The sequence below is a fragment of the Diachasmimorpha longicaudata genome, chromosome 2, assembly GCF_034640455.1.
Source record: "Diachasmimorpha longicaudata isolate KC_UGA_2023 chromosome 2, iyDiaLong2, whole genome shotgun sequence".
Classification (NCBI taxonomy): Eukaryota; Metazoa; Arthropoda; class Insecta; order Hymenoptera; family Braconidae; genus Diachasmimorpha; species Diachasmimorpha longicaudata.
Window position 1 is genome coordinate 6,357,144 of NC_087226.1, and position 27,984 is coordinate 6,385,127.

At 34.9% G+C, this 27,984-nt stretch overlaps 1 protein-coding gene and 2 long non-coding RNA genes across 35 annotated transcripts in view; 1 reads left to right on the forward strand and 2 right to left on the reverse strand.

The window, feature by feature from the left end:
* The window catches only part of LOC135172551 (serine/threonine-protein kinase MARK2-like), a 52,286-nt gene that overhangs the window by 18,098 nt on the left and 6,204 nt on the right, over positions 1-27,984 (forward strand). For 9 of the 30 annotated variants that reach the window (XM_064138669.1, XM_064138661.1, XM_064138665.1 and 6 more), the window contains 11 exons: positions 11,009-11,224; positions 11,733-12,111; positions 13,987-14,222; positions 14,323-14,434; positions 15,085-15,197; positions 15,859-16,057; positions 16,253-16,450; positions 16,893-17,094; positions 17,990-18,157; positions 19,656-19,776; positions 20,902-20,990. In XM_064138669.1, the coding sequence (XP_063994739.1) occupies positions 11,009-11,224; positions 11,733-12,111; positions 13,987-14,222; positions 14,323-14,434; positions 15,085-15,197; positions 15,859-16,057; positions 16,253-16,450; positions 16,893-17,094; positions 17,990-18,157; positions 19,656-19,776; positions 20,902-20,990 (2,033 nt within the window). Of the gene's footprint in view, positions 1-6,237; positions 6,519-6,748; positions 7,134-7,173; positions 7,305-7,735; positions 8,461-8,578; positions 8,859-9,254; positions 10,271-11,008; positions 11,225-11,732; positions 12,112-13,986; positions 14,223-14,322; positions 14,435-15,084; positions 15,198-15,858; positions 16,058-16,252; positions 16,451-16,892; positions 17,095-17,989; positions 18,158-19,655; positions 19,777-20,901; positions 20,991-23,896; positions 27,963-27,984 lie in introns of those variants that run through there. The other 21 variants (XM_064138651.1, XM_064138655.1, XM_064138648.1 and 18 more) reach the window with 17 other exon arrangements.
* On the reverse strand, positions 509-4,677 carry LOC135172579 (uncharacterized). 4 transcript variants are annotated; one of them, XR_010301129.1, is made up of 4 exons: positions 4,156-4,284; positions 3,816-4,084; positions 1,781-3,718; positions 509-1,381 (listed from the first exon to the last, which is right to left on the reverse strand). It is a non-coding gene; the product is annotated as an uncharacterized LOC135172579 (long non-coding RNA). The 4 variants fall into 4 exon arrangements; XR_010301128.1 differs by lacking the exon at positions 509-1,381 and adding an exon at positions 4,538-4,677 and having other exon boundaries at positions 1,431-3,718; positions 4,156-4,479; XR_010301131.1 differs by lacking the exon at positions 509-1,381 and adding an exon at positions 4,538-4,676 and having other exon boundaries at positions 1,431-3,718; positions 4,156-4,438.
* On the reverse strand, positions 16,319-16,963 carry LOC135172582 (uncharacterized). Its single transcript, XR_010301135.1, has 2 exons — positions 16,850-16,963; positions 16,319-16,731 (listed from the first exon to the last, which is right to left on the reverse strand). It is a non-coding gene; the product is annotated as an uncharacterized LOC135172582 (long non-coding RNA).

Here is a 27,984-nt window from a genome sequence, read left to right on the forward strand (position 1 = left end):
CAAATTGATTGCAAATAAATGGATAAGTGACCTCTTTATCAATTCCCGAATAACTCAATAATTTCAAAATTTGCCAAATTCATGGTTTACGTGCACATAGAATCAGTTACATAACAGTTTTTATAGAAAAATCAGAGGGTTCTTTTACTCTAGTTTAGCAGTTTTCGAAATATAATAAATTTTCAGATTCTTATTTGCTTTATCAAATTTGACATGCCACAGATGATTTGATAAACGAATTGCCTCAGCCCTGGTTAATTTTTGAAAATAAATTTTCGGTGGAAAAACATTTTGTTATTTAATGTGTCTGGACGACTGATATCTTCGTGATAATTATGAAATTCTCTCAAGAACGAATGATTCTGAGATACACTGTCACGAGACCTTTTCCTTATCGCAATGCGTATTAGCTATAGGATAAAGCCTTCAGTTCCTAAGATTATCGTATTCAAAATTATCATATCGTGTTTTCATCTATTTTTAGTCGAATAGGAAGCAAATCTTTGGATGGATCTTCTCTTCAATAAATCATATATTTCGATCTTAGTACAAAACCGATTTTTATAGTGTGCAGCAATGAAATGATTCATTAATGCAAACCACATTCGCTAACGATTAACGAATGAACGTTTGATGGGACCAGGAGATCATAATCAACAATTATAACCCATTATAATTTTTTTTTTGTCAACAACCGACTTATCTCAATTACCGACAATTTTTCTTAACAAACGATCCTTCGTATACCCATACGGATGTTATTTAAACGAATCGTTGCGGTTCATAACTTTCAACTTGTCTCTGAATCTTAATATAAATTGACTGTCTTCATTACAAACTCAAATCACGAGCATTATGAGGTATCTCATGGCAAACGTTGCGAAAAGGCTTTCAAACCGCAAATGATAGCGATTTGACTATCAAATGATAAGTAAATATGATTCGTGTTCAAGAAAAATAAATGAATCTTTTCTCTGAAATTTGAAAGTGAAACCTCTCAACATGAAGATGAAAAAAAATTGATTGTGATTATCATTCTAATTTGTAGTAGATGGAAAATACAGCAAATTATAATAAAATATTCCATCGGTCACATGCAATCATTAGACGCAATCTCTACATTTTCACTGGTCGGTTCTCCCTTTCACTGTGGTGTTGAGAATATGTCCACCAGCGTTGAGCATTGTAGGCGCAGGTATACAACAACTTATATATTGTAAGCATCTAGTGGTATTGAAAACAAAGGACAGCATATACTGCGAAAGCGAACAGGTTACTGCCACGATTTGCAATACATTTTCCTGATACCTCTTGCACAGGTGCGGATTTCACTTTTTATTGCTCTCTTTCGATTTCTTCATCGTTTTCGTTTTTTTCATCTCTGGAAAAAATCAGTCAAGGTTTAATCACTTTTCTGGTGGATATTTCGTTGATTCATTTTTATTGATTTTTTTTTATTTCTTAGAGGAATTGCAACAAAAACCTCAGACAATTTGACGTCATATTCGCTATGATGACGAGTTCTGGTTTCGCATGACTAAAGATACAAAGGATTTCTCACAGTTAGTTCAGGGACATTTGTTTTAGATACATTATAATGGTCTCAGTAGTTATGGGCGTTCTTAAAATCTAAGTATTGACATACTTTGATTTTTTTTAATATAATAATCGATCATAATGTCGTTGGGCTTGAAAATCGTGATTTAATCGAGCGAAACGAGGCTAAGATCCTGTTTTATCGGATCTAGTTACGAAATCATTTTTTTTTTGCAAAAGCTACCTGAAAAGTCCTTCCTTTGAGTCCTTCCTGTACCTAGAGCGACGGTTTTCGGCGTTTCGTACGTACAGGGAGAACCCAATTCCATGAGCTTGAGAAAATAATTGAAATATACCTATTAGCAGGTGAACAAATACATATTTTCTCCCTCGATGTTCCACTGATGAGTCCAATAATGAAATACATAAATTTGTTTTCTTTCTGAAAATCCAAATCCCCGGAATATCTTTGAAGATTACGCCTCAAAATCATATAATCTAACTTAAAATGCCCAGTCGATGCCATTAAGTTGAAGTTAAAAGATAATTATGATAGCTACATAAGTTAATTGGATTTTTATGATGATGATTATTTTGGAGTATCCGTGCCTTCACCCGAGGGTAAACTTTAGGTTTCCTTAATTGTGATGCTTCAAATTCGTTCAAGCATAAGTACAATTTTCGATTGACATTTTATTGGAGTATGGGAGGGGGGAGAGATCTTGAATTCGATGATTTTCTAAATTAATTCTGTGTCTCATGAATGGCACAGGATTGGGTCGAGTGACCAGGGGAATCCAAAACAGGGACTCCAAGACCCTTAAAAATCCAGTAATGTAAATCAAAACAATGTACTTCAGCATCTCCTTATATTATGTAGATAATCAACTATTGAAGGTTTTTCATTTAATATTTGTGATGATTGAGATGTAAGGAGGTCTGATGTATTGGGTATACGACCGCACCTTTTGTGACTTCGCCTAGTAGTTGACGACAATATATTTCCGGTTGGTGTTTGATAATGGGAAGAAGACGATACGCCTGACCAGTTAACATTGTTCAAGTGTGTGGCACGACTTCAGTTTGTGTACACTAAAATCCTTGAGGCATTGTTAACAATTTCAAGATGTACTACAGACGATTACACATTGATTTCTGTTAGAACACGATAAATAGATGTCCTTTCAATTGAGCCTCAAATTTATTTTCCGTGACTTCGTTCTTATCGCGTATTCTTATGACTGAATGACCGCAAGAAAATGATGAATGATTCCGATATACGTGAGTAGAAAATTTGCAGCTGAGTCAATTGGATGGGTCAGGAGAAATATTTATGAAGTCCATGTAAAGTGGGTAATCATTGATGACTAATCGAGCATTGGTATTTTTTTTTTACGGATTCACTGTCCATAATTTTCGTTCATCCATTCGGTGATTCACTTCAACTTCTGTGGGAGGAATTGATTTTCTCATATTTGACTAATATTTATTTTTAATAGACAAAATGAACTTCGGAAATGTGTGAAAATTGAAATCGTTTTTCAGAATTAAATAACTGATCAATTTCACGCAACAAGAGCTCTTCCAATCATTCAGTAATTTACTCAGGTGCTTCGCAAACAGTTGGGTGATCGATTTTTCAATGGAAAATTACTGATAAAAGATGAGGAATAAGTTCTTCTCAATTTTAAAATTAATTGTCATTACAACGAGCGACCGAACTCTCCTATCGTTTATCTTTCAGTATTTTTTGATTGTTCAACTGGATGATATAATAAAGTAAACGTTTAATTAATTTATGAAAATAGGAGAAGTTCATCAACTTTAGCAGTTACTCGCGATTGTCAATAATATCATTATCCACTTATCTGTAACACGGAAACTACGAGGTCTTACTAATGCGGACGACTTTAGAGATAAGAAATTAAATTAAACACGAGTGCTTAATGGCGGATGTCCCTCCGATATTTAAAAACTGAATAGAGCCAAATTTTTCTAATGGAATGCACTCAACTCACCGCTTATACATCCCGAATTTTTTTTGTTGTGATTACAGTAATTACAATTTAATGAGCCTCCTCATTTCTGAATTACATTCTTCATCCTTCATCGTCCATTCTTTTCATTGGAGAAAGTTAAGACGTGATTGTTGATGAACTTTTTTCACCTATTTTGCTACCGTCTGTGTAGAATGAAATAAAATATTCAGCTCGATGTTTTCAACGTAGATCATCTAAAAAATAACTTTTGAGATATTTTGGTTTTTCGGTTTTACTTACTGACATTGTTGCACGTGATGCAACTTATGTAAAAATCAAGATATCAACTCGTTTTCATTTCTTTCATCATACCATCAAGAATTTCAGGAGTTGAATAATCGTACGAATACTCTTCAAGAATAGATACAATGATGTGTAGGTAGTTAACGTCTTGAACTATTTTTGTTCGACCACATGTGCTTGGAATTGTCGGGGTGTATCAACGGTGGGATCCCACACCTGTCTGCTAAAGCGCTTTATACCGTTCATATATAGACAACGATAAAAGCCTAAAAATAAAAATTGAAAATAAAATGAAATCGCGTATATCGTTGAGTTTGTACCGATGAGACGACAGTACTTGCTATCTCACTGTTTGAAGCTTCAACAACTTTTTTATTCTCCAATGAATGGAAAATTCCATTGCACCAGCGTATCAAGTGGCTTTTACAAAACAATCCTTGATTGACGCAGTTGCACTCGCAATGATAATTGCGAAAGGCAACTTGGCTAAAGCCATTTTCGAAATTGTTCCACACTTCCTTGGTTCTCTTGGTGCGTTCGCTTTTTTTTTTTCTAGTTTATCTTCTTTGTTCCGTGACTACAATGGGCCAAGTAGTTAACGGTTGTTCCGCATATGGATACTGTACACTAGGAAATTTACGTTTAATGGGACCAGTCGTGTCTAGTGGCGAAAAATCGTTTGTTAATTCCTTCACTTAAATTTTCCGGCAAATACTAACCAGGAGTGAGTTTATAGGTCTGTTTTAACGCTGGGCTCCGCCTTGATAAACGTGGATAATTTATTTTTATATTTGTTTTTATATTTGTTTTTAATTTTTGTTCATTTTCTCTCTCGTTTCTGCTGTTATTTCATCCGGAAGATGTTGCGCATAGGGGTGATAAGACACCGATTACTGAAGTATGAGCATAACTATTTTTCTAAAATTTATTTCCTTCATTTTTTTATGCTTTTACCAACTCTTGAAGTCACAGGAATTATACTCGGCACCGTTTGCCTCATATGATGAACAATACAGGGTTAATATTACTTTATTAATTTTCAATCCCACATCTCCACAGTAAAATTAATGATCTTTTTCGTCCTTATAAAAACACACTCCTCACTCGAGTAATCGTACGTCTTATCTCCATCTCCCCACAGCCTCACAGGCCCGATAAGAGCCTCCGCATGAAGGAAAAAAAAAATCAGCAAGAAGTATTACAAGGTACCATATCCCTGAGGTAAAGCGAGCGAGTAGACACCGTATTCGCACGTATTATCAGTTGGTGTCACCATCGGTGGTGTCTGTGGGCGTGTTACATGAGTGTATTTCAAGCAATCTCACGTGACACATTGGTGCTCTCCTCGCGGCGATTTTCAACCAGTGATTTTACCCCATTGAAGTAGCCTCTTGCAAAGTAGTTTGTTACCCGAAGGCCGTGGTACGCCCCGTACACCGAAGAAGTCAAGAAAAACCCAACCGAAACCGATCTCCAACCGACATTACCGCCACCTGATGGTTATTCCCCTCGATTACTCGTGTTTTACCGTCCCACTCTCTCCATCTCTATTCACCGCGTCGATTCACGCATCCCAACTTCAACACTCGACTTGTGTTAACGTCTTGTTGACCCAGACAACTTGAATGTGAAGAATATTTATCGAATAACAAGCAGAAATAAGTAACGAATGAATTTTTGAGTGTTATCGATTGTTCAGTTTCTATTCAATCGTTCATATGCCCCATTTTGTTTGCCATTAATAATTCAATGTGATGAGTGTCTGGTATATTATTCAAGTGAAATTGAACTCATATCACGTGTGTAAATCGCCACCCATTGCTGTTCATCGTCAATTGTTAAATTGCGTAACGACTGAAAATGTTTAAACGGAAGCGGAAGAATGGCCATACGAGTGCACCGGTGGATGTCATACCGATGACAATTGAATTATTCCATTGAACTATTCATTATCAATATTTTTATATTTCATTTAATTCCTCAACTCTGGTGGCGGTGGTGGTGGTGGTGGAGCATATAGACAGTGTGAAGTACTTCAAGTGTTTATGCTCCAAGTGTTGTGCTCCATTTTTATCAAAAAGAATAATGGAAAATAGAGGAGTTGGTGGAGACCCATGACCGGTCACTCTTCCGTGAAGCCACTGTTCTTCCTTCCCCCACTATTGACACATCCTTGGAGTTGCTGTGGGGGGGAAGCCATTTCAACCAGTAAAAAGCCGAAATAAAAAAAATGTTAAATGACTCCGGCTGTGTGTCAGGTTAGATCCCACACACTGCTGCTCCATTAGTTGAACCATTGAAAAATTGTCTCTCGTGTCTGTCATCAATAGCTTGTAATTTCCACTTTTCAATCGATAGTTGATCGTTGAAAAAAAAAACTTTTTTAACGTCCTCAACTTTCATTTTTTAATTCACACAGGAGGAAGAAGAAGCGTGGGCGCTCGAGCGAGTTTTGTCCCGACGTATTGGGGATTGTAACACACGCTTCTCGTCCGGGGAGGTTAGAGACTTTCTAAGCGGTGGCATGACGTGCCAGTGAGTTGTGCGTGTCTTGAACAACGCTGTTCCGGTTACTTCTTCATTATTTAAACATTGTGACTCAAGTGACAAATTTCTCTGGAGAAAAAACGAAAACAAAAAATATATCAAAAATGGCTGGTTAAATGAAATCGTGATGCAGTGAACAAGTGAACTTGAAAGGTTATAATTTCAATTGAAAAATATTCAATTGCTAAATTATCTTATATTGCTTCACGGTCCTTCAAACTCTATAAATCTTCTCTTCATCTTGAAATATCAGTTTTAATCGTGAGTCATATATCAACTAGTTTTCCACACAGGCGAACACCGTGAATCCTCGATAGTGAGTCACACGTTGTATCGCCTCTTTACACATCTCTTCCGTCTACCTCTCTTCCACTCTCCCCTCCATCACATAACTGCACTCCATCTCTGTCTCACTCACTCCGTTATCCCTCGGTTTGTTCAACAAGCTGAGACTGACTGTCTCGAATTTCTACCTATACTCGCAATAGATCACTACAGCGTGACCGGAAGTTGATGGAGGTGCGGTTCGGTTGTTAAAAAAAATAAAAAATAAATTTTTATATCCGATGGGTGGGGAAACATGTGGCACACTTGAGCCTGAAGAAACAATAGGAATATCAGTAGTATAGATCGTATCGAGATTCGAATTTTTTTACCTCGAGTAGGGGAGATATTAGGCATGGCTATCGCTTATCAGTATCAGTTGATAACGCGAGGTAACTTCAGAAAAAGAGTCTAACAGTTGGTGGATAGCAGAACGTATCTCTAGTACATTCAACAATAATTTTTATTAATTTAGTTTTTAATTTAACAGTGAAGTGGTGTGAAAAAATAAGGCCGACTATTTTGTTTAATTCTCAAAGAAGGCCCTCGTTTCGTCAATTACAGACGTATATCTACAAAATAAAATGTGGAAATTTTCGGATTAATGGAATACAGGTTTCCAATAAATTTTCCACAATTATTTTAACCCATCAATACCTGAAACACCTGAACCAATCGTCAGGATGTAGATTTTTTTCACCAGTTCACTGTTGAATTCGTTGCATTCTTAAAAAAAAATCCTCAAATCATTCGCTTGCTTAACTGGGAGAATTATGGGTTTTGCCACTGCCTGAAAAATATTCAAAAATTACCCTGGATCATCAAACAACAAATGCACCTCACAAAAAAAAAATCCACCACCGCTTTTATAAAAATCTAAATTTATTGAGCAAAGAACAAAAACTGGCTTTATCGTGGCTTCTCGCAGCTTGTCATCGCTCCCTGAATATCTTCAGATTGATGGATCGTGAACATTGTCTATGAAATTTTCATCACAAGTGTATGAAAAATAAGGAATACATCTTTATATATTTAATTTCCTCCAGACTAGCGTGTGAAGGATCAACATTGTATTGGATTGAATACTTGAAAAAAACTCTGGCAAAGCCTGTGAGGATCTACAGTTTTAATATCACGTCATGGCCGATCGTGATAGTCACGTGGTGGAGTCACGTGGTATTGGTAATGTACAAAGTGGACGTAACTCGTTTGGTCCAATAAGGAGAACCCTCCTGACAGTCGCACCAAGGGCAAATCAGGTGCATGAGAATAACAGCAATAGGGTTGGTTCACCAGCATTGGAGAGTTTGAGACAGTGGGAGTTGGTAGAGGGTAATCGTGGCTTGCGTGTTATTGAAAAAAAAACAAATACAACAACTGCACCGATAAAAAGTACCAAGAGTTATGCAGCACCAGTGCCACCATGCAGAACAATAATAAATGAGGATTTAGCTCGGAAATTTAAGGCATTTGAAAAATCAAGCATTGTGCAGGTCTTTCCATCATCAAAAATGAATGATCAAGTGGATAATAAAGTGCCAATAAGTTTGAATGCAATATTAAAGCAAACAGGTGAGTCCAGGGGTGAGGACAAAAGTATAGACGTACTAGATAAACTCGAGAGACAGGTGAAGGCTATTGAGATGAACACAATTGCCAATAAATCCCCTGGAATACTTCAGGACAGCTGTGATTTACAACCGGAAATTCAGCTTCGTTATAGAGAACACGAGGACCTGTTGAACAATGTCACCGACGACGAAGCTGAGGGGTAAATTTTAATTTCATTTATCTTTTTTATTATTTTTCCCATTAATCCACAGTATTGAAACAAAAATTGAAAAAAATAAACAAATCATCTAATATCATTGGTGAAACCCAAATAAAAGGGCAATGCCATTGCAACGAGGAGAGCCAACAAGAAATTCCACTGGGACAGCCAGTATTGTCACTAGGAGACAGCCAGTTAAATTAGCTAGAACAGCATCTGATACGAGAAGATGCCAAGATACGGAAATGCCACTGCGTGCATCAAGGGCTCAACAGTCACGTGCTATCAGGCCAGTTGTGACAAAGAGAGAGGATCGACAACAGCAAATACGTGAAACTGCCGGTATCAGACCTAGCACTGACATCATGCCGAAGGTTACACAAGCTGGTCATCAGAAGGTATCCTAATGTCAAATCATCAATGCAATATTCATACAAAAAAAAACAAACATTTAATTCATCACGACTAAAATAACGACTCGGATTTACTCCAAAACTAATTCTACGTCATATTCGACTGTTTGTCGTCATCGCAGTGACGCTATCTAATAATCGAATTTTACAAGCTATCTACCTAGAGGCTGGTCAGGCGAGTAACTGAATCAGCTGACCTCTCTCAAACGTTCCAACTGAGGGAAACACACATACAAACTCATACAAATAGCCCTTATATCACGACTACATCGACCAATTCATGTTTTGGAAAATACACAGACGAATGTACATAATTTAATGTCCCTGAGGGGGGTGAAAGGGTGGGGAGGGGTAGCACAATGGCTTCGTGCATCCCTCATATACATGTTCAGTCTATGAAGGTATGTGAATTCTTAAGGCGCATGCGTTTCGATGGGGATGGTAAAAGGGAACACCAGTGGTCTATGTTGAAATCCAAGGGTGGCTGGCTCCGCGCATCAGTTTGCCATGCTGACGGGAGTGGCGTCACGTATTGATTCTACTCCTTTCCATCCCCCGTGTATTTTCTTCTCCAACAGGCAGTAGTACTTCAGTCGTTTCATTGTTTTTTTTTTCTCAAATTCATTTGGCATCCAAACGATTACTGCCGGAGTACTTTTCTCCAAGGGTTGATCCGGCGATTTCGTGGATATTGTGAGGATTATTTGAAAAAGTTTAGACTGTGTGAGGCTAATGGTCGGGATCTTCCAGTGGATTCATTGGGAAGATTATCCAAGTGTCGATGACAATGTTTGTGAATGAGTGACGATGATGCGTGAAGAACAAGAGCGAGCACTGTCAGCTGTAACGAGTGAGAAGAGACGTAGTCAGAAGGTGATACCTTCGAGGCGTGTTGTTGTCAAGCGACATCCTATAGTGAATGGAGACACACGGAAATTGATTAATTGTTTTTCGTTAAATTTTCCAAACTTTATACGATTATCTGATATTTTTGACGAAGATATTAGCGTTTGGTGATAGAATTAATGGCACCTCATTTTATATTTTTGTGATATTTCCTTTGCATTTCAACTCTGTTTTTTTCGAGGACTTGAGTATTGGCATTCACCTCGGCATGATCGATTGACGTTTCCCTTTTTTTTTTGCTGGGATAAAGAAAATTGAGGGATGACAGTTAAACGTCTCTCGTTGAACTGTGGTTCTCTGAGAACAGGGATGTTTGAGATCATGCCTGGATATTTGGGGAGTAGTAGTTGAATCCTAGAAGCATTTTTAATATTTTATTTTGAGTTTTGGGGGTTTTTTTGGAATAAGACAAAATTGCACGAAGTAAGGACAAACTGGCGGCTACCAAGGTCGCCGTGGCCCCTCGCACCATGGTCACCCGTGGACAACGGGTAATGAAATTATAAATAAAAAAAGTGAAATTATTGAACGTGTTTGTTGTGCTACTTAGGATGTTGGGGGTAGCCCTGGGGATCGTGAATTATCAGCTCAGTATTCAATTTATTGCATAACTTTGACGCTGACGCTGTTCTATTCAAAACAGTTGGTTTACCGTAGTTTATTTTAACAAGTCTCAATTAATCCTATTGACAATAATGTTATGGCATATTACATAGTCATGCAGACGTTATACACACATTTCAGCTGATGTGAGAATATTTTATTGGTTTTTTTCGTCATAATTAATGGTATTCCTGTTATGTTATTTTCAATTATAGCGACAGGATGACGTAGCCAGTGTTAAATTGAAAAATGAAGAATAAATGTTGTAAATTTAGTGGAATTATGACGTGATAGAACGAGATTAGTCCAAAATTAATTTAATCAAATTAAATTTGAGAATTCAATGAAATTAAAAGAAATTTAATCAAATTCAAAGATTGTCTGACATTTTCTTTAATCAAACACAGCTACAGATAATTGTCATATAATTAGCATAAATTTTTACATGAATTGAGTGAAATTCCTCAATTTAGCCCGTAATTATCGCTGGAAAAATTACCACACAGACCTTTTGCGTGGGCCTGATAATTTTCTGAACAATATTTTTGGACTTTCTCTTTTTATTCAATTTGATGCTGCTATCAGGTCACTATTCATTGTTAATGATATTTATTATATCAATGCAGGTCGTAGATGGCGTGGGAGTGTCGAGTAGTGGCGGTCGGCTATCATCGAGAAGCCGAACCTCCGACGAGCCCCACATCGGCAAGTACAAGTTACTAAAAACTATTGGCAAAGGTAACTTCGCAAAAGTTAAACTTGCCAAACATGTACCAACCGGCAAGGAAGTGGCTATCAAGATCATTGACAAGACCCAGCTGAATCCAGGCAGTCTTCAAAAGGTTAATACAACTTGAATTTAATTGGGGAATTGAAACGAGTTGGGATCCATGATCTGGTGAACAAAAAAAGTCATTGAAACTTCAAGGAGACCAGTAAAGACTAGATTTGACTGAGGGTATTCTTAGTGCGAGGTAATTCATTCAGCGTCCATTGGCGAGTGAAAACTTAGTCACTTTGAACATTACAGATCCTGGAAATGAAAAGGATTTTCTGTCTGTATCGGGAAAGGTGTTACGAACATTCTTGTTTTTTTGAAGATAATTTGTCTGATTTTTCTTGTTGATACATAATTCGAGTCTGAAACACCTTTGATTTACCGATATTTACGAAAAATGAGTAACTTCAATCATAAATTTACGTGTCTCGTGGTTAAGCAAATATACAAAATTTATTCACATGATCTCCGATTAGTCTCTGTTAAACTTTGTTACCAGAACATGTGCACCAGCTCCTTCCAAATGTATTGGTTATTGCCTAACAATTTTTTTCTTTTTATTATATATTTAGCTCTTCCGTGAAGTAAGGATAATGAAGATGTTGGATCATCCCAATATAGTTAAACTGTTCCAAGTAATCGAGACTGAAAAGACATTGTACCTGGTGATGGAGTATGCTAGTGGTGGTGAAGTATTCGATTACTTGGTGTTGCATGGTAGAATGAAGGAGAAAGAGGCTAGAGCAAAATTCAGGCAAATTGTATCAGCTGTACAGTACTGCCATCAGAAGAAAATCATTCACAGGGATTTAAAAGCTGAAAATTTATTATTAGACAGTGAAATGAACATTAAAATTGCTGATTTTGGATTTAGCAATGAATTCACACCTGGAAACAAATTAGATACATTCTGTGGCTCACCACCTTATGCAGCACCTGAATTATTTCAAGGTAAATATATTATTAATTGTGAATACCTTATGACGTTCAAACATTTTTCATGATAATATCCGTAGAATGAGGCCACTGTGTCTAGCTATGTAGGACGAGTTATATAGCAATTAACATTTTTCATTTTTATAATAAAATTAGTCTGAACACGATAACTTTCAAAGAAATGGAGATAGAAAGTTGATATTCAGTAGAACTCAAGCTCTTATTATATTATATGCTGCGATTTCAGGTGAGTGAGATCGAATCGGTAAATCAGTGGATTTGGAAATGTTTTACTTTTTGTATAATTCGATGCGTAAAAATATCTCAAAAACCATCCATCCAAATTTAGTTTTTCTTCAGAAATATTTGTTGCAGTCTCTTTTATTTGATACTTTTCAAATAAATCTACTCGATCCCTCAAGGGATACCAGATTGTGCCATTCTCCCTATTTGTTTCGGAACTGTTAACGACTATTTAGCATTGTTCTGTCCCACCTTTCAGTAAAATATCAGATTAGTTGATTCAATACTTTTTGAAACAAGGCCATTGATGTTAAAAACATTTTGCTTTCAAAAGTGACGTCGTCGCTTTATCTTTGATTTTCATGTGGAGATAATTTGAAAGGTCATGTAAATTTATTGTATATCATCATTTTTGAAACTCAGAAACGTGTAGATATTTCTGTCATGCCAATTAAACCTGAAAGTTGATTATCTACGTTAAAAGGTCAAACAATTCAGGGGTGGAAATTTTTTGAATTTATGTGCCCACGTTACCTTGAAAAAAAATAAAGATTGCAAGATCAAATTTGATATAATTCGATCTCTTATAATATTGAAGCTTGGCTTTTGTATCAGCACAATTGATCCTGCGGTTTCTGAAGTACAGAATATTTTTAATCTGTTTCACCGGATGAAAAGTAAAGTGCAAAATGCCTTCTGTTGCTCATACTCACCTCTTTACTTGTTTATTTTTATGAGTAAAGTTTGAAAAAGTGACAGCTTTATATCTATTGATTGTAGAATGAACTCATTGACAATGTTTATCTACTTAAGTATTCCGTAAGAGTTCTATCGGTGATTTAGGTGTTTGTAAAAGCAATAGTTGAGGGGGAACTACCTATTAATCATCCGAGTTGTGTTGGAAGTTTCTATGAAAGCGTGTCATGATTTAAAAAATGATTGGATAAGAATTATGAAAAGTTTTGACATAAAAAGCGCATATAAATTGCCGTTTTTGCTAAAGTTAAAATTTTCTTTGAAGCCTCATGTCCCAGGATGATTCATGTAATGAGGCAGTTGAAGGAGAAGGAGAATAATAGAATGTAGGCCAAAATGTACCTTTGATTATTCTTGTGTTCTACGTTAATACCATTTCTTCTTACAAGTTTATCACTGGAAACACTAGTTGTAAAATACATGTAGGCTCAGGATACTTAAATTCTTTCTAAAATCTAGGCCATTTTCCGTAAACATTTTTATAAGTTCTCTTGAAATCATTGATTAACGAGATAATTCCATATAATTTGATTTCAACACGAAACCCACTGAAAGACATAAAGATCAAATGTGTGTGGGATTATTGTTGTTTAGTTCTCAAAAAATTCAAAACAATTCATTTTATATTTCACATTTTATTTAAGGGGTAATTTAACGGTAGAATACAGATAAGTGAGAATTCAGTTCACGCGATTCGATTGCCAAATTTGATAATTCACAATGGTTTTATCTACAGGTTGGTCTCTATGAAAATATCAACGATAGTTGAATATTTTGAACTGTTTGATTCTATTCAATGATCAAACTCAAATTTTCATGAATATAGACCTCATAAATAATTATGTCTCATTAAAATAGAGCGACATTACATATGTTTGTGAATTTTCTCAGGGAAAAAATACGATGGTCCCGAGGTGGACGTTTGGTCACTGGGTGTCATTCTCTATACATTAGTATCTGGCTCACTGCCATTCGACGGTTCAACCTTAAGGGAATTAAGGGAACGTGTATTGAGAGGAAAATATCGAATACCATTTTATATGTCAACTGACTGTGAAAATCTACTGAAAAAATTTCTGGTGCTCAATCCGACGAAGCGAGCCTCACTTGAGGTACGTGGTGATAAGGTCCGACTAATCACCTTCATTTACTTTATCATTGTCAGCCAAATTATGATTCATTGTTTCGTTATTTGTTTTAATTGTTATCGTTTTTTTCCCTTGACAGAACATTATGAAGGATAAGTGGATGAACATGGGTTATGAGGATGATGAGTTGAAACCGTACTTAGAACCAGAACCAGATTACAAAGACCACAAGAGGATAGGTGAGTCTGCCAGTATGTATATAAACACTTCCTATCTATTTTCATACGCAATGCTGTGTTCGTCATTAGTTAATTGTTGTATTTGTCTTTTTTTTTTCTCCTGGTGCACAATCAATTAGTGATGTCGGAATTGTGTCGAAGTCATTGAGATACTCGAATTCATCATAAAAAGATTACTCTCTATTATCAATTAAAAATCCTTGATAGTCTGTCAATTAACAAAATATCAATATTTTTTGTTAAATAATGTCATGAACTACATAGCAAATAAGTTTTCCTGTTCAATTTTGGTCAAATTTGGATCACAGAAAGCTTCAAAATATTCTTGAGAGAAATAATTGTGAATTGCGTGAGTCTCCAGAGAACCTGCACTCATTTAGTTTTGAATTCAACACTATTATGATGGGTAAATGACCGCTTGTTTTTTTATAAATTAAGAATTCAATTTTTCATCGTTTGTCTTTCGAAGATCCATCGATTTGGAAATAAAAAGAACTATGATAATATTTTTTTCTCATCATTGTGCACCATATAATTGCATATTTATTTAAAAAGAAATTAGTGGTCAGTGTATCAAGTAGAGTTTTAAATGTGTAGATTGATGTTGTAAATTGATTTGTTTGATTGGATGTGACTATGCCTCTGGCAACTCTGTATTACAGAAGCCCTAGCCATTCTGGGATACACGAGGGGTGAAATTGAGGAGTCATTGGGACAAGCCAAGTATGACGATGTATTCGCTACCTATCTTTTACTTGGACGAAAGACGACTGATGTAAGTAGTTTTATTTTTGTCATCAGTGAATTATTTTAGCTTTCTCCGAATGAACATGCGCTCAATTTCCTTTCTCCCCGTAATTGCACAGTTTTTGTGGTTTTTTTCAGAAATTATATCATGTTTTTATTAATTGAAAATTTATGTAAAATATTAATGTATCATGTCTCCAATTATTATGTAAATACGGAGAATTAATTAACAATTAATTGCGGTCCCTACGAAGGAAAACCGCGGTAAAGAGATATACCGGTGGGATGCGATCTTGATTATTGGTCATTTTCAATGACTGGTTCATAATCTAAATAAATAAATTGTTAAAAATTGCAATTCAATATTTATAACCCGCAGAGGTTTCAAATTCCATTATTTTGTGAAAAACCTAGTTCCAACAAGGCAGAATATTGTTTTTTCAATGGTCCCTCATATAATTTCATGCACAAAGTGGATGATGGAAGGGGGTTGTATTTCTAGTGTGGTTGGAATCAAATTCGAAAACATACTTCGATATCCTTCAATGGGTTCACCACTTCGAAACAATGATTTTTTCACAGAATAACGACAACAATCTATTCGCATTAAATTCTTTATCCCCAAGAGGAGGTATTTCGTTTTTAACAGATCTACTGTATCCCTGTTAATTGCTGATAATTTTTTCTAGCCCGAAAGTGATGGTTCCCGATCAGGCAGTTCGCTCTCTCTTCGCAACATACCCCCGCAAGTTGGTTCCGGTGGTGGTGGTTCAGGAGGAGGTACTGGCGGTACCGTACAAAGTCCGTCACACAGAGGTGTTCATCGGAGTATTTCTGCAAGCAATCCTAAACCCAGTAGACGTGCTTCCTCTGGTGGTGAAACTCTTCGTAAGTCCCATTGCAACCGACTAAAAATATTAATTTACCCAATTTTCTAAGCTCTAATAAAAATGATAAATTTAATCATCAATCTTTTTGCATTATCATCTATACACATTTTCATTTTAATACAAAAAACAAAATCGAATCATAAATCATGTTTCCTCATTTTGTGGTGGTTCTGTCCTGAATTTCAACTATTAGGCGGAGCCCCAAGTCCAGGTAACGCAACCAATCACAACCATGCGACAGCTGGTACAGGTGGTACAGTAACATCAATTGGTGGTAGTAATTTCAAACGTCAAAATACTGTTGATGCAGCTACCATCAAGGAGAATAGTGCGCGTGTATCAGCAACGAGGCCAGCAGCACCAAAAAATAGTCCTGGACAGCTCGATACCAGTGAGTTTATTATTACGACTTCAGATAAGCCACGTGAGATATACAAAACAGCAAATTTTTTTTTTTATTTCACCTATTTTTTTTCTTCAACCGGGGCGATTTAGGATGCTTTTTGTTGCTTGGAAACGAGGCGCGAACAATTTTTTATCACTTCAGAAAGGAAATTTGTATGTAGTTCATCCCCAAGACAATGTTCTTCGTTTTTCTTCCCTCTTGTTTCCAATGATTTTTTTGCGTTTTGTTTTTTATTTATTTGTTGAGTCTGCTGTTCGAATGGAAACCTATGTAATTAATTGAACAATTAACTTTTCGAAATTAAACAGAAAATTAAAAATCGATGATATCGCTGATGTGCTTAATTTGCTAGTCTTTTTGTTTGTGATTATCTTTTGATCGTACGTTGGTTTGTTTTGTGTTGAACCACATCTAATGAGACTTGCAGTGACAATGTTCATTCTAGGCGTCGGTACGAGTCCCGGTGGTAAAGCCAGAGTTGGAAAGAGCAATACGATAAATACTGGAGTTGCTGGTGTACGACCGCTAACATCACCAGCTCCTGGAACAGTTGGTAGACGCAGTACTATATCGTACGATCAGGCTAAGACATCGTCATCGTCTACGGAAAGAACTAATGATGTACCGAGGTATGATACTCATTACAATTACTTTTATAATTAACGTTGACTAATAAATTAAACGGACAGTTGATCAAATTTACACTCAACACACTTTGATTAACGGTTTCATTTTAACAAATGAATTTTGTGCATGAAAGTTGATTAACTCTAGAGTTTGATGCACAAAATCGTTTGATTACAAATATGTTCATATACTAACCAATAATTGTGCACTGATTTCATGAGGATAAGAGAGTGTAGTCGGGCGGGAATTAAGGAATTGATAATACATGTGCAGATTCCGATAGAGAGTAAACGAAACTCAGTGAGATTATTTATTTGTTGCATTATTTATAGCATGCTTGGCTGTTGCCTGTTAATGATACCAATATCATCAATTTCATCAATTGTAAACGACTCTGATCATTAAATCTCAACAACATCATTAGCATTTTTTATAGATATTTAATTTCTTATGCTATATGAATTCAGTAGTGGAGGGATGGAACAAGACGTTTCAATCGTATTTCGAAAAATTTCAAAGATATTTTCTAAGTGTTGTTGAAGTTGACGGTGCGCTAGGACTGGTCAAATGTTATAAACCCTTCGATTTTTCAAAATACCAAGGAAAATTCGTGCATTTGTTGTTAGTTGAAGAATATTCACGCAAAATAACCTGTTAACAAATTAATTCGAGCTTTCCTTTCACGAGTTTGCCGCAGAGTTTGTCTCTATCTCATCGAGATTCGTCAAACGTGTATGACACATTATTCTGGAAGAATAAAATCTGATAAAAATCGAGGAAGCAACTTGTGGTTTAAGCTCAGCCGAAATAATTGATTGAGATATAGCAAAATAAAATGATAGGATAAATTCGGAAAAATTATTTGGGGCCAATCTGTTGAATTAGTTTTATGCACAGCTTAACCGAGGGCACTAGGCCAACACGTGGTCATATCAAGTCAGCCAGCATCAGTGCAAGTCACCGTTCCTCGAGTGGAGTACCACCGAGTGACAGTTCACTACTGGATAATCAACCACGGAACGCTCACAACTCATTACTCGCAACTGCTGATCCTCTTAGACAGAGGTACAGGCTCCCCCGATTTTCTTGAATTTAAAATTTTCTGGAGAAAAATTTTTTTTCAAATTCAGTAGTGAAGGGTAAACGTACAAGTGAATTGAAAAATGTCAACTCTACTTCGAAATGATTTTTCGTTAATTCCGTTAGAATCTTGAGAGGATGTCGGCGTTGTCAGTGAGATCTTTTCGGAACCATGGGGCAAAATGGGTACCTTTAATTGGCTTTTCGAGGTCCTTCACTCGATACTAAATTCTCGCTTGAGTACAGAAGGGAAGGGATCATTTTATATGAAAAAAAAATATCCCATTTCACTTGAGTATTAATAAATCATATAGAGAAATTTCAAATAGTGTGTCCCATATGTTTACCACACTTTTCTTTCGTGGAGAAGCTCTGTGTGAAACTCTGGCTATTCTTACGAGATTCGAACATGCATAGCAAAGGGGTATTTCAAAGATGAGTTGACGGGTTTCATTGCATCATTTCACTGCAGATATATATTTTTTCAATTGATCATTGTTATCCCTCACGTCTCGGCAAAATTTCATTTCGTTTATTATTTTTCTATCCGCATATATATTCGGCCACTAACTCTCTTGGGGAATCTACATGCTCGTAAAATTCGAGCTTCCAAGTTTCTCGTCGCCTACTGGGAGCTGTAAACTATGAATTTAGAAAATATAAATTTAGTTGACACACGAATGAAATGCCATTCACGTAGGAACTCTAGGATAGTTTCTGGTCATTTTATCATCATTCGCCCACTAACACATTTTTTTTTTCATTACGTGTAGCTTTATGTGTTTGTTTTTCTCAATTTCATTTGAATTATTTTTAATTTACGTTTTCTCATAACCTTCATTCATAGTCTGATTAATCAAATGAAACTCATTAGTGCTGACGGCATGTGTGCTTTACTTCAATGTTGCAAATCTACTGAGCTTCGAGATATACTAAAAACGATAATTTTTTTTACCTTAATGGCTACTCCCACACCACATAATTCACACTTGTAACCGGATCTCCCATTCTTAAGTGTGATGGAAAAGTTATGCTATATTTAGTATAAGAGAATTGATTTATTATTTTTTTAAATTTTAAGAAACCCATCCGCTGCAGCTTCATCGTCGAGCTTTTTTTATTATACAAGAATATTAAACGGAGGAGAGGCCTAGATAATAAATTACTTCGAAAGAATTAAAGAAAACAATCAAGTAAACCACCAATTGCTGTAATGCATGGGTCACTTTAAATGAGATTTTATTATTTCGTACGTTAATTTAAACTTTCTCTCCATGATAATTATGAGTTAATATTTCATTACTAATTTTTTTTTCTCGGTTATTATTATGTGCGGGTTCAAGAGCGTTTATGAAAAAGTTATTATAACAACGTATAATTACATTATAGTTGTCATTAACTTGCAACTTGATGAGTTGTTCAACTGTTATATCCTGGATTATATAATTTGAAGTGTACTCATGGATGAATTATTTTAATTTAGCTTGGGGGTGTCACCGAGTAATAGATTGACAACACCTACAACGCCAGCATTTCCAAGGAATGTTCCCAGTCGCAGTACGTTCCACTCTGGTCAAAACCGAGCACAGCGAAATCATACTCAGGTAAAATTAAAAGCATATCGTTGTTTTTAGGTGAAAGCATCTATTTGCAGTCTATAATCGAATCGTCAGGTATTATAACAATGATGTGTTAAAAATGAGATAAGTAATTTATTCATCAATCAACTAGTAATATGGTTCAATGATTTATTTAGTAATGAAAAGGTGAAAGTTCGTTCGGACAATTCAAGTGAGCGTTTTATTTTCGATACATGACACTTAATTGAAATCGTCTAATTCAATCGAATAATAATGTTTCTACTGAGAAGCCAAATTATGCGAAAATTTTCGTGAACTGTTGACATTGAATAATTAATTGGGCTTCCGGGCAGGAAGGAGGAATAACCAGCAGTTCACGGAGATCTATTTATGTTGGCGCTCACTGAGAGGCATTTCCAAACAATTAGCAAACTGCTAATTGATTCCAAGTTCGTAGTTCACTAACCCTGATAGTTTTGAATTATCAAGAATAGCAAACTCCTGTATCTGGGAACGTGAGGCTCCACGTGAATAGTTATTTTCAATAATGATAAACCAGTTTGATTAGTCCCTAAATAATAATTTTGAAAAATTATTATTTTTCTGACAAATACTAGTACAGCAGGGGAAGTTGGGGCTAAGTACAACGTTAATGATACTCTATAATAATTGATATGAGCCGGGTATATGACCGAGTCGCTAAAGTGCCCACCTACGAAGCCAGAGGTTGCGGCTTCGATCCTAGACACTGGTGGAACTACCTCTGGATTATTTGATTCAGTTAAATAATGGGCACTACGAAAAGTTTAGCTCCAAATGTAGCAATACCGACCACGAAAAACGTTCACAACCTCTAGTGGTCCTAGTTTCACTTAATGTATAACACCCGTAACTTTCACTTGCAAAGGAAACAGTTGTGGGTGTTTAACGACTGTAATAAATCCACCAACGACAAAATGGGACAGTAGAAAAATAATAGTTGATATCTTCCGGCATAAACGAAGAATAAAATTTTGGATAGATGACAACCGACCTTTTTACTCCAGTTTTATGGAGATTACAGCTACATCTTAATGCACTGCAAATTGATGCTTTATTTTTCTTCTAATTTATTTTAACATTTGGATTGAATCGTTGCAAAACTTACAGGGGCATACTCACACACAGGACACGAGTGCGATAAGTCCACTAGCCAGGCCATCTTTCTTCTCAAAACTCTCTTCGAGGTTCTCGAAACGGTGAGTGTTAATTTATTACAATTCCAATGTCAATTTATCAATTTATTATTAAATAGTCTCATATGGAATCCCTCGGCATGGTAGTATTTTCCCATATCTACAGTACAAATACAGTAAAACTACTTCGAACATATTGATCCCTATCCACTGTTATTTCTTCGTCTCCCAGTGCTTTTGATAAGAAGTAATAAAGAACTATAAGAAGTACGAGTAATTTATCAGTATTAATTCATCCCGACGCAACTAATCCACTCACCAACATAATCGATCTAGTTAATTGTTTATTAATACTATAATTCCTCATACTTAAAATGCAATCATGAAGTTTGTTGTGCAGTGAAGTGAGAAAATGTAATCAGAAATATGTTGTATCTTCGTTAATGACGTGATTATTTCGACGATGAAGGATTCATCGGAAGATGGGAAGACTTCCACTGTAGCTGACTACATCATGTGGAGGAGTTCCCTGACATTTACCCTTTATTTCAGTCATTATCGAGATAATTGAATAATTAACGAACTAAATGATGTTGAATATAGCGTTTTATTAACTATATTTAAGGTCATTATCCTGGAAATGAGCCATTTCAGGAGAAAATGGTGAGAGATTCATCTTTGAATTTCGATCCGAATCCCTCATTATTGAGATATTTTTAGACTCAATAATATGAGAGATTTTTATTTACATTTTATCATTTACTGAAGTGTGAACTAACAAATCATCAATTTCACAAATCATCTTTGTTTTATCCCCTCATATGCTACGCAGTAATTAATAACTACTGTCACTCATGTCGAACGATTCAGAAGAATTATTGTATCTTTTCGTTGTTATTGCATGCACATTTGTTGTTCCTTGTTTATCTTATTTTTTCAAGGATGCACAATGACTATGTATTGGTAACTTTTCATGTCCTCAAATGGATAAAGATGCATTAATGATTAATGAATTAAAAAATGGACAGACACATTTTAAGTGATTAAATTGTTTTTTTTTTTTGTCCGGTTTTATTCTCAATCGATGAGTTCAGCAGCGACCATTATCAGTGAAAGCTAGTATTTATACATCAATGTAGCTTAAGTCTATTCCTCATTATTTAAACATTCTATTTTTTTATTTATACAATTACGAAAAACATACGCGCACGTCTAAGTGTAATCCCTCATTGTAAGTTCCCTCAAGAGCCTGCTTGAAAGCGTATTATTATTTCCTATTTAGGAAAAATTTTACAGAGTTCACGTGTGGTTTTATGGCTTCAAAATTCTGACCATTTTTTTTTGTTGTTATCAGCGAAATAATTCAGTCATAATGGGACCAATATTACATTAACATTTGCTTTATCAGAAGTTCCATGTCACAGTTACACTTTATTTCAACTGCTTAAAAGGGCGGCTCGTTTATTGATAATGTCAAGCTCCAATATCCAAATGTTGGAATAGTACATTTCATGCTCGAGCTTTGAAAGATAGATTACTGGGCCCGACGTCTAAGATTGGCTTTCGACTGAAGGGAAGGACGACAAAGACGTGGGAGAGGATGATATGTTTTTCATGGGGACACGTAAATATTATTTTTCAGGTTCCGCGAAATAGTTTCAATTAAAAAGGGCCATGTCATCCTTTCGTGGGACTGTTCTCTGAAGTGAATAAAAATCTTGCGGATAATATATTTACGCAAATTTAATCCCATTATGATTGGTAATCAATTTTACCAATGAAAAGAAGTAAAGTATTTTGATGTATTAAACCACACCTGAATTCCATGAAATTATTTATCATATTGATTCTGTAGTGAAATTTAAGAGTATGAATTTGCAGATTATTTTGCAACTATGGCCGTATGAATGAGAAATGGACTAATGCATCAATTTTTTTTTCTTTTTATTGTCCTCGATTTTTTCCTGGATAATTATCTGCAGTTAGAATTTTCCCGGGAAAATTAGGAGAAACCTGTTCCGTTGGTAATTCTCTTGCGCAACACAGAACCTTCTCTACATTCTTTTTAAACTCACCAGCTCTAGAGATATTTACAAAGAACGTGTTTAAAAATTCATGGTCTCTCTAATTTTACCACTTCACTACAGAATTTATTTGGAAGTTGTACTACGAATGCCCCATAGGTCTTTCATTAGCATTTGATGTTCATAACGGTTCACGAAATCACGATGTAGGATGTACTCATTAAAAATTGGGACTCAGCGACTGGTCGTTTAATGAATGAAGGATTTTACGATAAATAAAAGCATCGATACGAAAGAAAGAAAAATACGTCAAATTTTTCATAAAAAAATTGCAGCATTTTTCTAATCAATTGTTACCAGGCGACCTCGCATATTCATTGTGCATCCCTAGTGTTTCTGCATTAAAATTTTTTTATTCATCATTTTGAATAATGTAGCGAGGCATTTTATCAAATTTACCAGTATAAATTTGACTTTTTCTATTTATATGCTCCTCTCTCTATTCCCCTAGAGCTATCGCATTTATTTTCTATGAAAAAAAAATGATACGATAAATTATGAAATAAAACTATATGGTGTGGGCAATGTCGTTTTAAAATAACCAACGGTATTTTGAATTTCGAATGAGACGATGGAAAATGTATGATGACAATGTGACGACCACAGAATAACGCTATTAATTGGCAAGCCAATTATATTTATTTATTTCACAATGTATTCCATCGAGTTATTGAACTTTCATGATATGGTCACTGTACTCATCATTGTTAATGGTACAGATACAGTTGGGTGAATTTAAAGTGGCGAGGGAAGTTCAAAATATCACATAACCATTGATGCATCATTAAATGAAAAATAATAATAAACCTTTTTGTTTATCATTTTAAAAAAATAATTGAAAATATTTGACAAATACTGATTTCGGTGTAAATTCTGTTGCTGCAGGACTTGAACCAAGTAGAAATACGGCTCCTGTCTCTCAATGTGTCCAATGATGGCCAAATATGACGCGAGTTTCCCTCATTAATCAACCAACCAATGACGCGTTGCTGTTCAATGACCTGAGGCAACTAAAAATACGTGACTTGATATGAAAAAAAAAATGATTTTTCTTTTGAAAATTTCCATTGTTGAATCGCTACAAGAATGATAACGAGTCGAGGCTCAATGAAGAATGTGATGCATTGAAATGCCTGTCTGCATAGGAGAGAAAGAGAGAAAGTGTGTGTGTGTGTATGCCTGTGTGTATGTGCGTGAATGGTAAGAGAGAGAGAGAGCGAAAAGGGGGAGGGGTGAGGGGAAGAGAGTGATTGAGGGAGAAAATGCAAAAAAATGAAATGTAGTTATGTGTACATTTGGATGCGTTATTCTGTGGTGCACTGATTATGGCATAGATACATTTTCCATTATCTAGTGTTTTTTAAGATTACTTGTACATTAATCAAATTAATGAATCGAAGTTGTATATTCAGATGGGTATGTAACATTACATACTGTATGTCAGGAGTGAAGTTGTAGAAGACACTCGATGAGTTCAAAATTGGCGATGGACATAATTTGTCAATGTGATTGGTGAAAACCAGGAGTATAGTGGAAATTGTCAAGAAATCTTCAGCATAGATCTCTTGACATTTTTCGGTAATCCTAGGCCGAACAGACCAACTACTGGACGATTAAACGGAATTTTAAGTTTGTGGCAGGATATAAAATACTTCCGTATTTCTAAGGATGTTTTAATTAAATTCGCGAAGTCACAATTACACATCAATGATTAAGACAGGAAATAGTTGAATGCGCCTGAAATCCCTAGATTCCGGACGCCTGAACCGAATTTTTTTCCTTATCAAATATATTGATAAATAGGAAAGATATTTGATCGCGTGATTATATACGAACACGATTATTGAACGGTGAAATAATCAAGAGAATTTACTTTGTATTCCTCTAATAATGTCATATTCAATGACAGTGAACATTGTTCAGTAATGGAGCTGTTCATGGTACCAGTTTCAACAAATTGGCAAATTGATTCATGATATGTGAAATTTTTTGAACTCACCTACTGTTATTAATCACCTCGCCCCGGATATATTTACATAATAAGGATGATATAAATTCTTAAATGTCTTCCATCGTCGCATTATGTGTCCTATAAAGATACATACGAGAGGAGGTTCGCCTTACGTATTTTAGAAATTGCACAGTGAACAAATACAATTCGTGCCTTTCCCAATACCACTTTTCACACCTCAAAGTCACACATTCAAACAATTGAAGACAAATATAAAGTATAAATATTATTTTTTTATGACAAAAAAAAATATCTTTAACACTCCGGACTTCTAATTCAAGTAGCTAATCCTCAATTAGCTTGGCAGTAGTGATTATTACTTTCAAAGAAATTTTAGACAACTTCGCCTTCGTATAGGTTTCAATTATTTCAAAAACCCTTCGGCTCTTTGAAATGAGATGAAAAAATAATTGAAAGTTAATAAATCTTGAAATTTATCCTTTTAAATATATTTAAAAAGAATAATGTTATCGGTATGTCATTATAATCGTCCCGTGCATCAACAGGTTTTCTAAGTGAAAAGGTGGACGATGAGTTCGCCATGTTTTCTTCACGGTGAAACGAGTTTGCGAGTTGTATCAAGCCTGGGGTATCTCACGCATCGGCAATTACAATTGCCAAAAAGCGAAACAAATAATTGAACGGAAATTCACAATAAGAAGGAAAAGAAGGAAAAATATAGTTAATAAATGATCAAGTACGAATAGAAGTGTATAATTATTTTTTCACAAATGACACAAAATGGAAAGAAAGAAAAGAAAAATTAGAAAATTTCAATTAGAATTTAATGAGATAGGGGAACGCATTAACTCACGTGGGGGTAATTGTTATGTATTATATATAAAATGAAAAGGAAAAAAAAAAGTAATGGAATAAATTGGCCAATGATCGGCATCAATCGGTGATTAATTTATATTGAATCAAAGAATCAAATACTCAATTGACAATTCCTCAAACGATTTTAAAATTGAGTTTTTAAAAAGAGTTATTAAGTATTATTAGCAGAAAAATAAACCGTCTTTGATTCTTCAGAGAAAACTCGAAATTCAGTTGTTGGGTTAAGGAAAAAAAATCAATTCAAAATATTACGAAGTTCAGGCTGTTTTTTTTTATTTCTTTGCATTCTCATTAGGTTTGACTGTGATCTCAATATTCTCTGCGTGAAACCCGATTATAATGTTCAATTAGTATTCTTCTTTTCCCTTTTTGCTTCAATCGAATTTAGCTCCGTTATTATTTCTCTTTCTGTCGTATCATTAATCACTTTTGATTTTTATTTCATTATGTACAATGACTACAGAATGCATTTTTAGGGGTAATGGAAAGGTAATAAAAAAATAGTTAAGGTCCTATAAAAAAATTCAATCGCCGAACATTCTATTTTATTCTACTCGTAAATTTATCAAATGAACATGAATGAATTGGTATTATTGATAATTAAACAGACTGTTCATCAAACTTTCCAACAATTTTGTCTTTCAAGAATCAAATATTCATAAAATATATTCGGGATGTATTAGCTTTTATAAAGTAATCAAAATTGTACAAAATTACGAATCGGCATGGACTTTTTTTTGTCCACAAGAATTATTAGATTGGAAAAAAAATACAGCGATATTCAACTTTTACTTCATTCAGTCGTAATTGGGCATCTGAATTCACTGACAACGTCCTGAAAAAAAATTCCTGACAATTAGTCGAGTAAAAATGACAAAGCAAGAATGAATTAGTAGATGGGAAATAAAAATTCAGCTTAATTGCGCGTAGAATCGTGGCTTTCTTTTTATCCAATCATTGTTGCTGCTCTGTGTATGATTCAACGCAATGCAAATAATAAGTGATACATGATTATCATTGTTCTTCATAAAAAGAGCCCCGTTAAAATGCTTTATTGTTGATACATTTAAAAAAAATAATAATACTGTAACACCTGACTGCGAAGTCATATTTTCTTTCAATTTATTTCGTACCATTCAATTTATTATCGTGAATACCAAAATATGATCACAATCACAAAATATAATTCACTATTATTATCAATAGTTGAATGTAATTTTGGTGAGTGGCTTCGAATAAAGAACATGACTTTGCATAGCATCAACACTTTTGGATTAAGAGCCACGCTATCAGTAACATTTTTTAAAAATAATTTTTTGTATTTTTTTCTTGTGATTTTTTTTCTTCTATTCAATGTTGTCCATTAGCATGCATAAAGAAAGATCCGGTAATCGTTTTACTATGGAAAAAATATATTGCATGAATGACTGTAGAAAATTGTAAAGCGATGAAGTATTGAGAGAGATAATCAAGTTGAGTAAGTGACAAGTAATATTCTTGCACTGAGAAAAAGAAAATGAGTGAAAGAAAAAATTACAAAAAAAAAAAATTACCCGTGGTCAACTGGTAAGTCGGTGTGTCGCAGTGATACGAACATAAAGTAACATTTGATGAAAGCGAGAGCGAGAGATATTAATTAATGATTTAGAACACTACATATATTATATAAGTAATTAATAGCAAACATTTATATTAATGATATATAAATATGAACTTTATTATGCCTGTATTTGTACCGTTTACTGCGCTCCAAACCATGTGGCCCATTTCACCCCACTATCTACGAGTTTATAAGTAATTAATTAGATATTATTGTCATTATTTTCTTGAAAGTCATTAACAATTTATCATTCAGTTAAACTTATTTCAGATGATTTGTATTTGTATAAAGAAAATTGAAATTATTTTTTTTTGTCAACGACGAAATCAATTATTGATATTAGGTAACCATTACGTGGAGAACAGTAAATGGAACAGCTAAAAGTGAAGAGAATGAAAAAAAAAGGAATAAATTGCAGGATAGAATTTATTATTTAATAATTTTAAGAAGCAATAATAGTAATAATTTCATATTAATAAATATTTTAAAAAATGTCTTGTAAATGTTGTATCAATTTATTTCTTA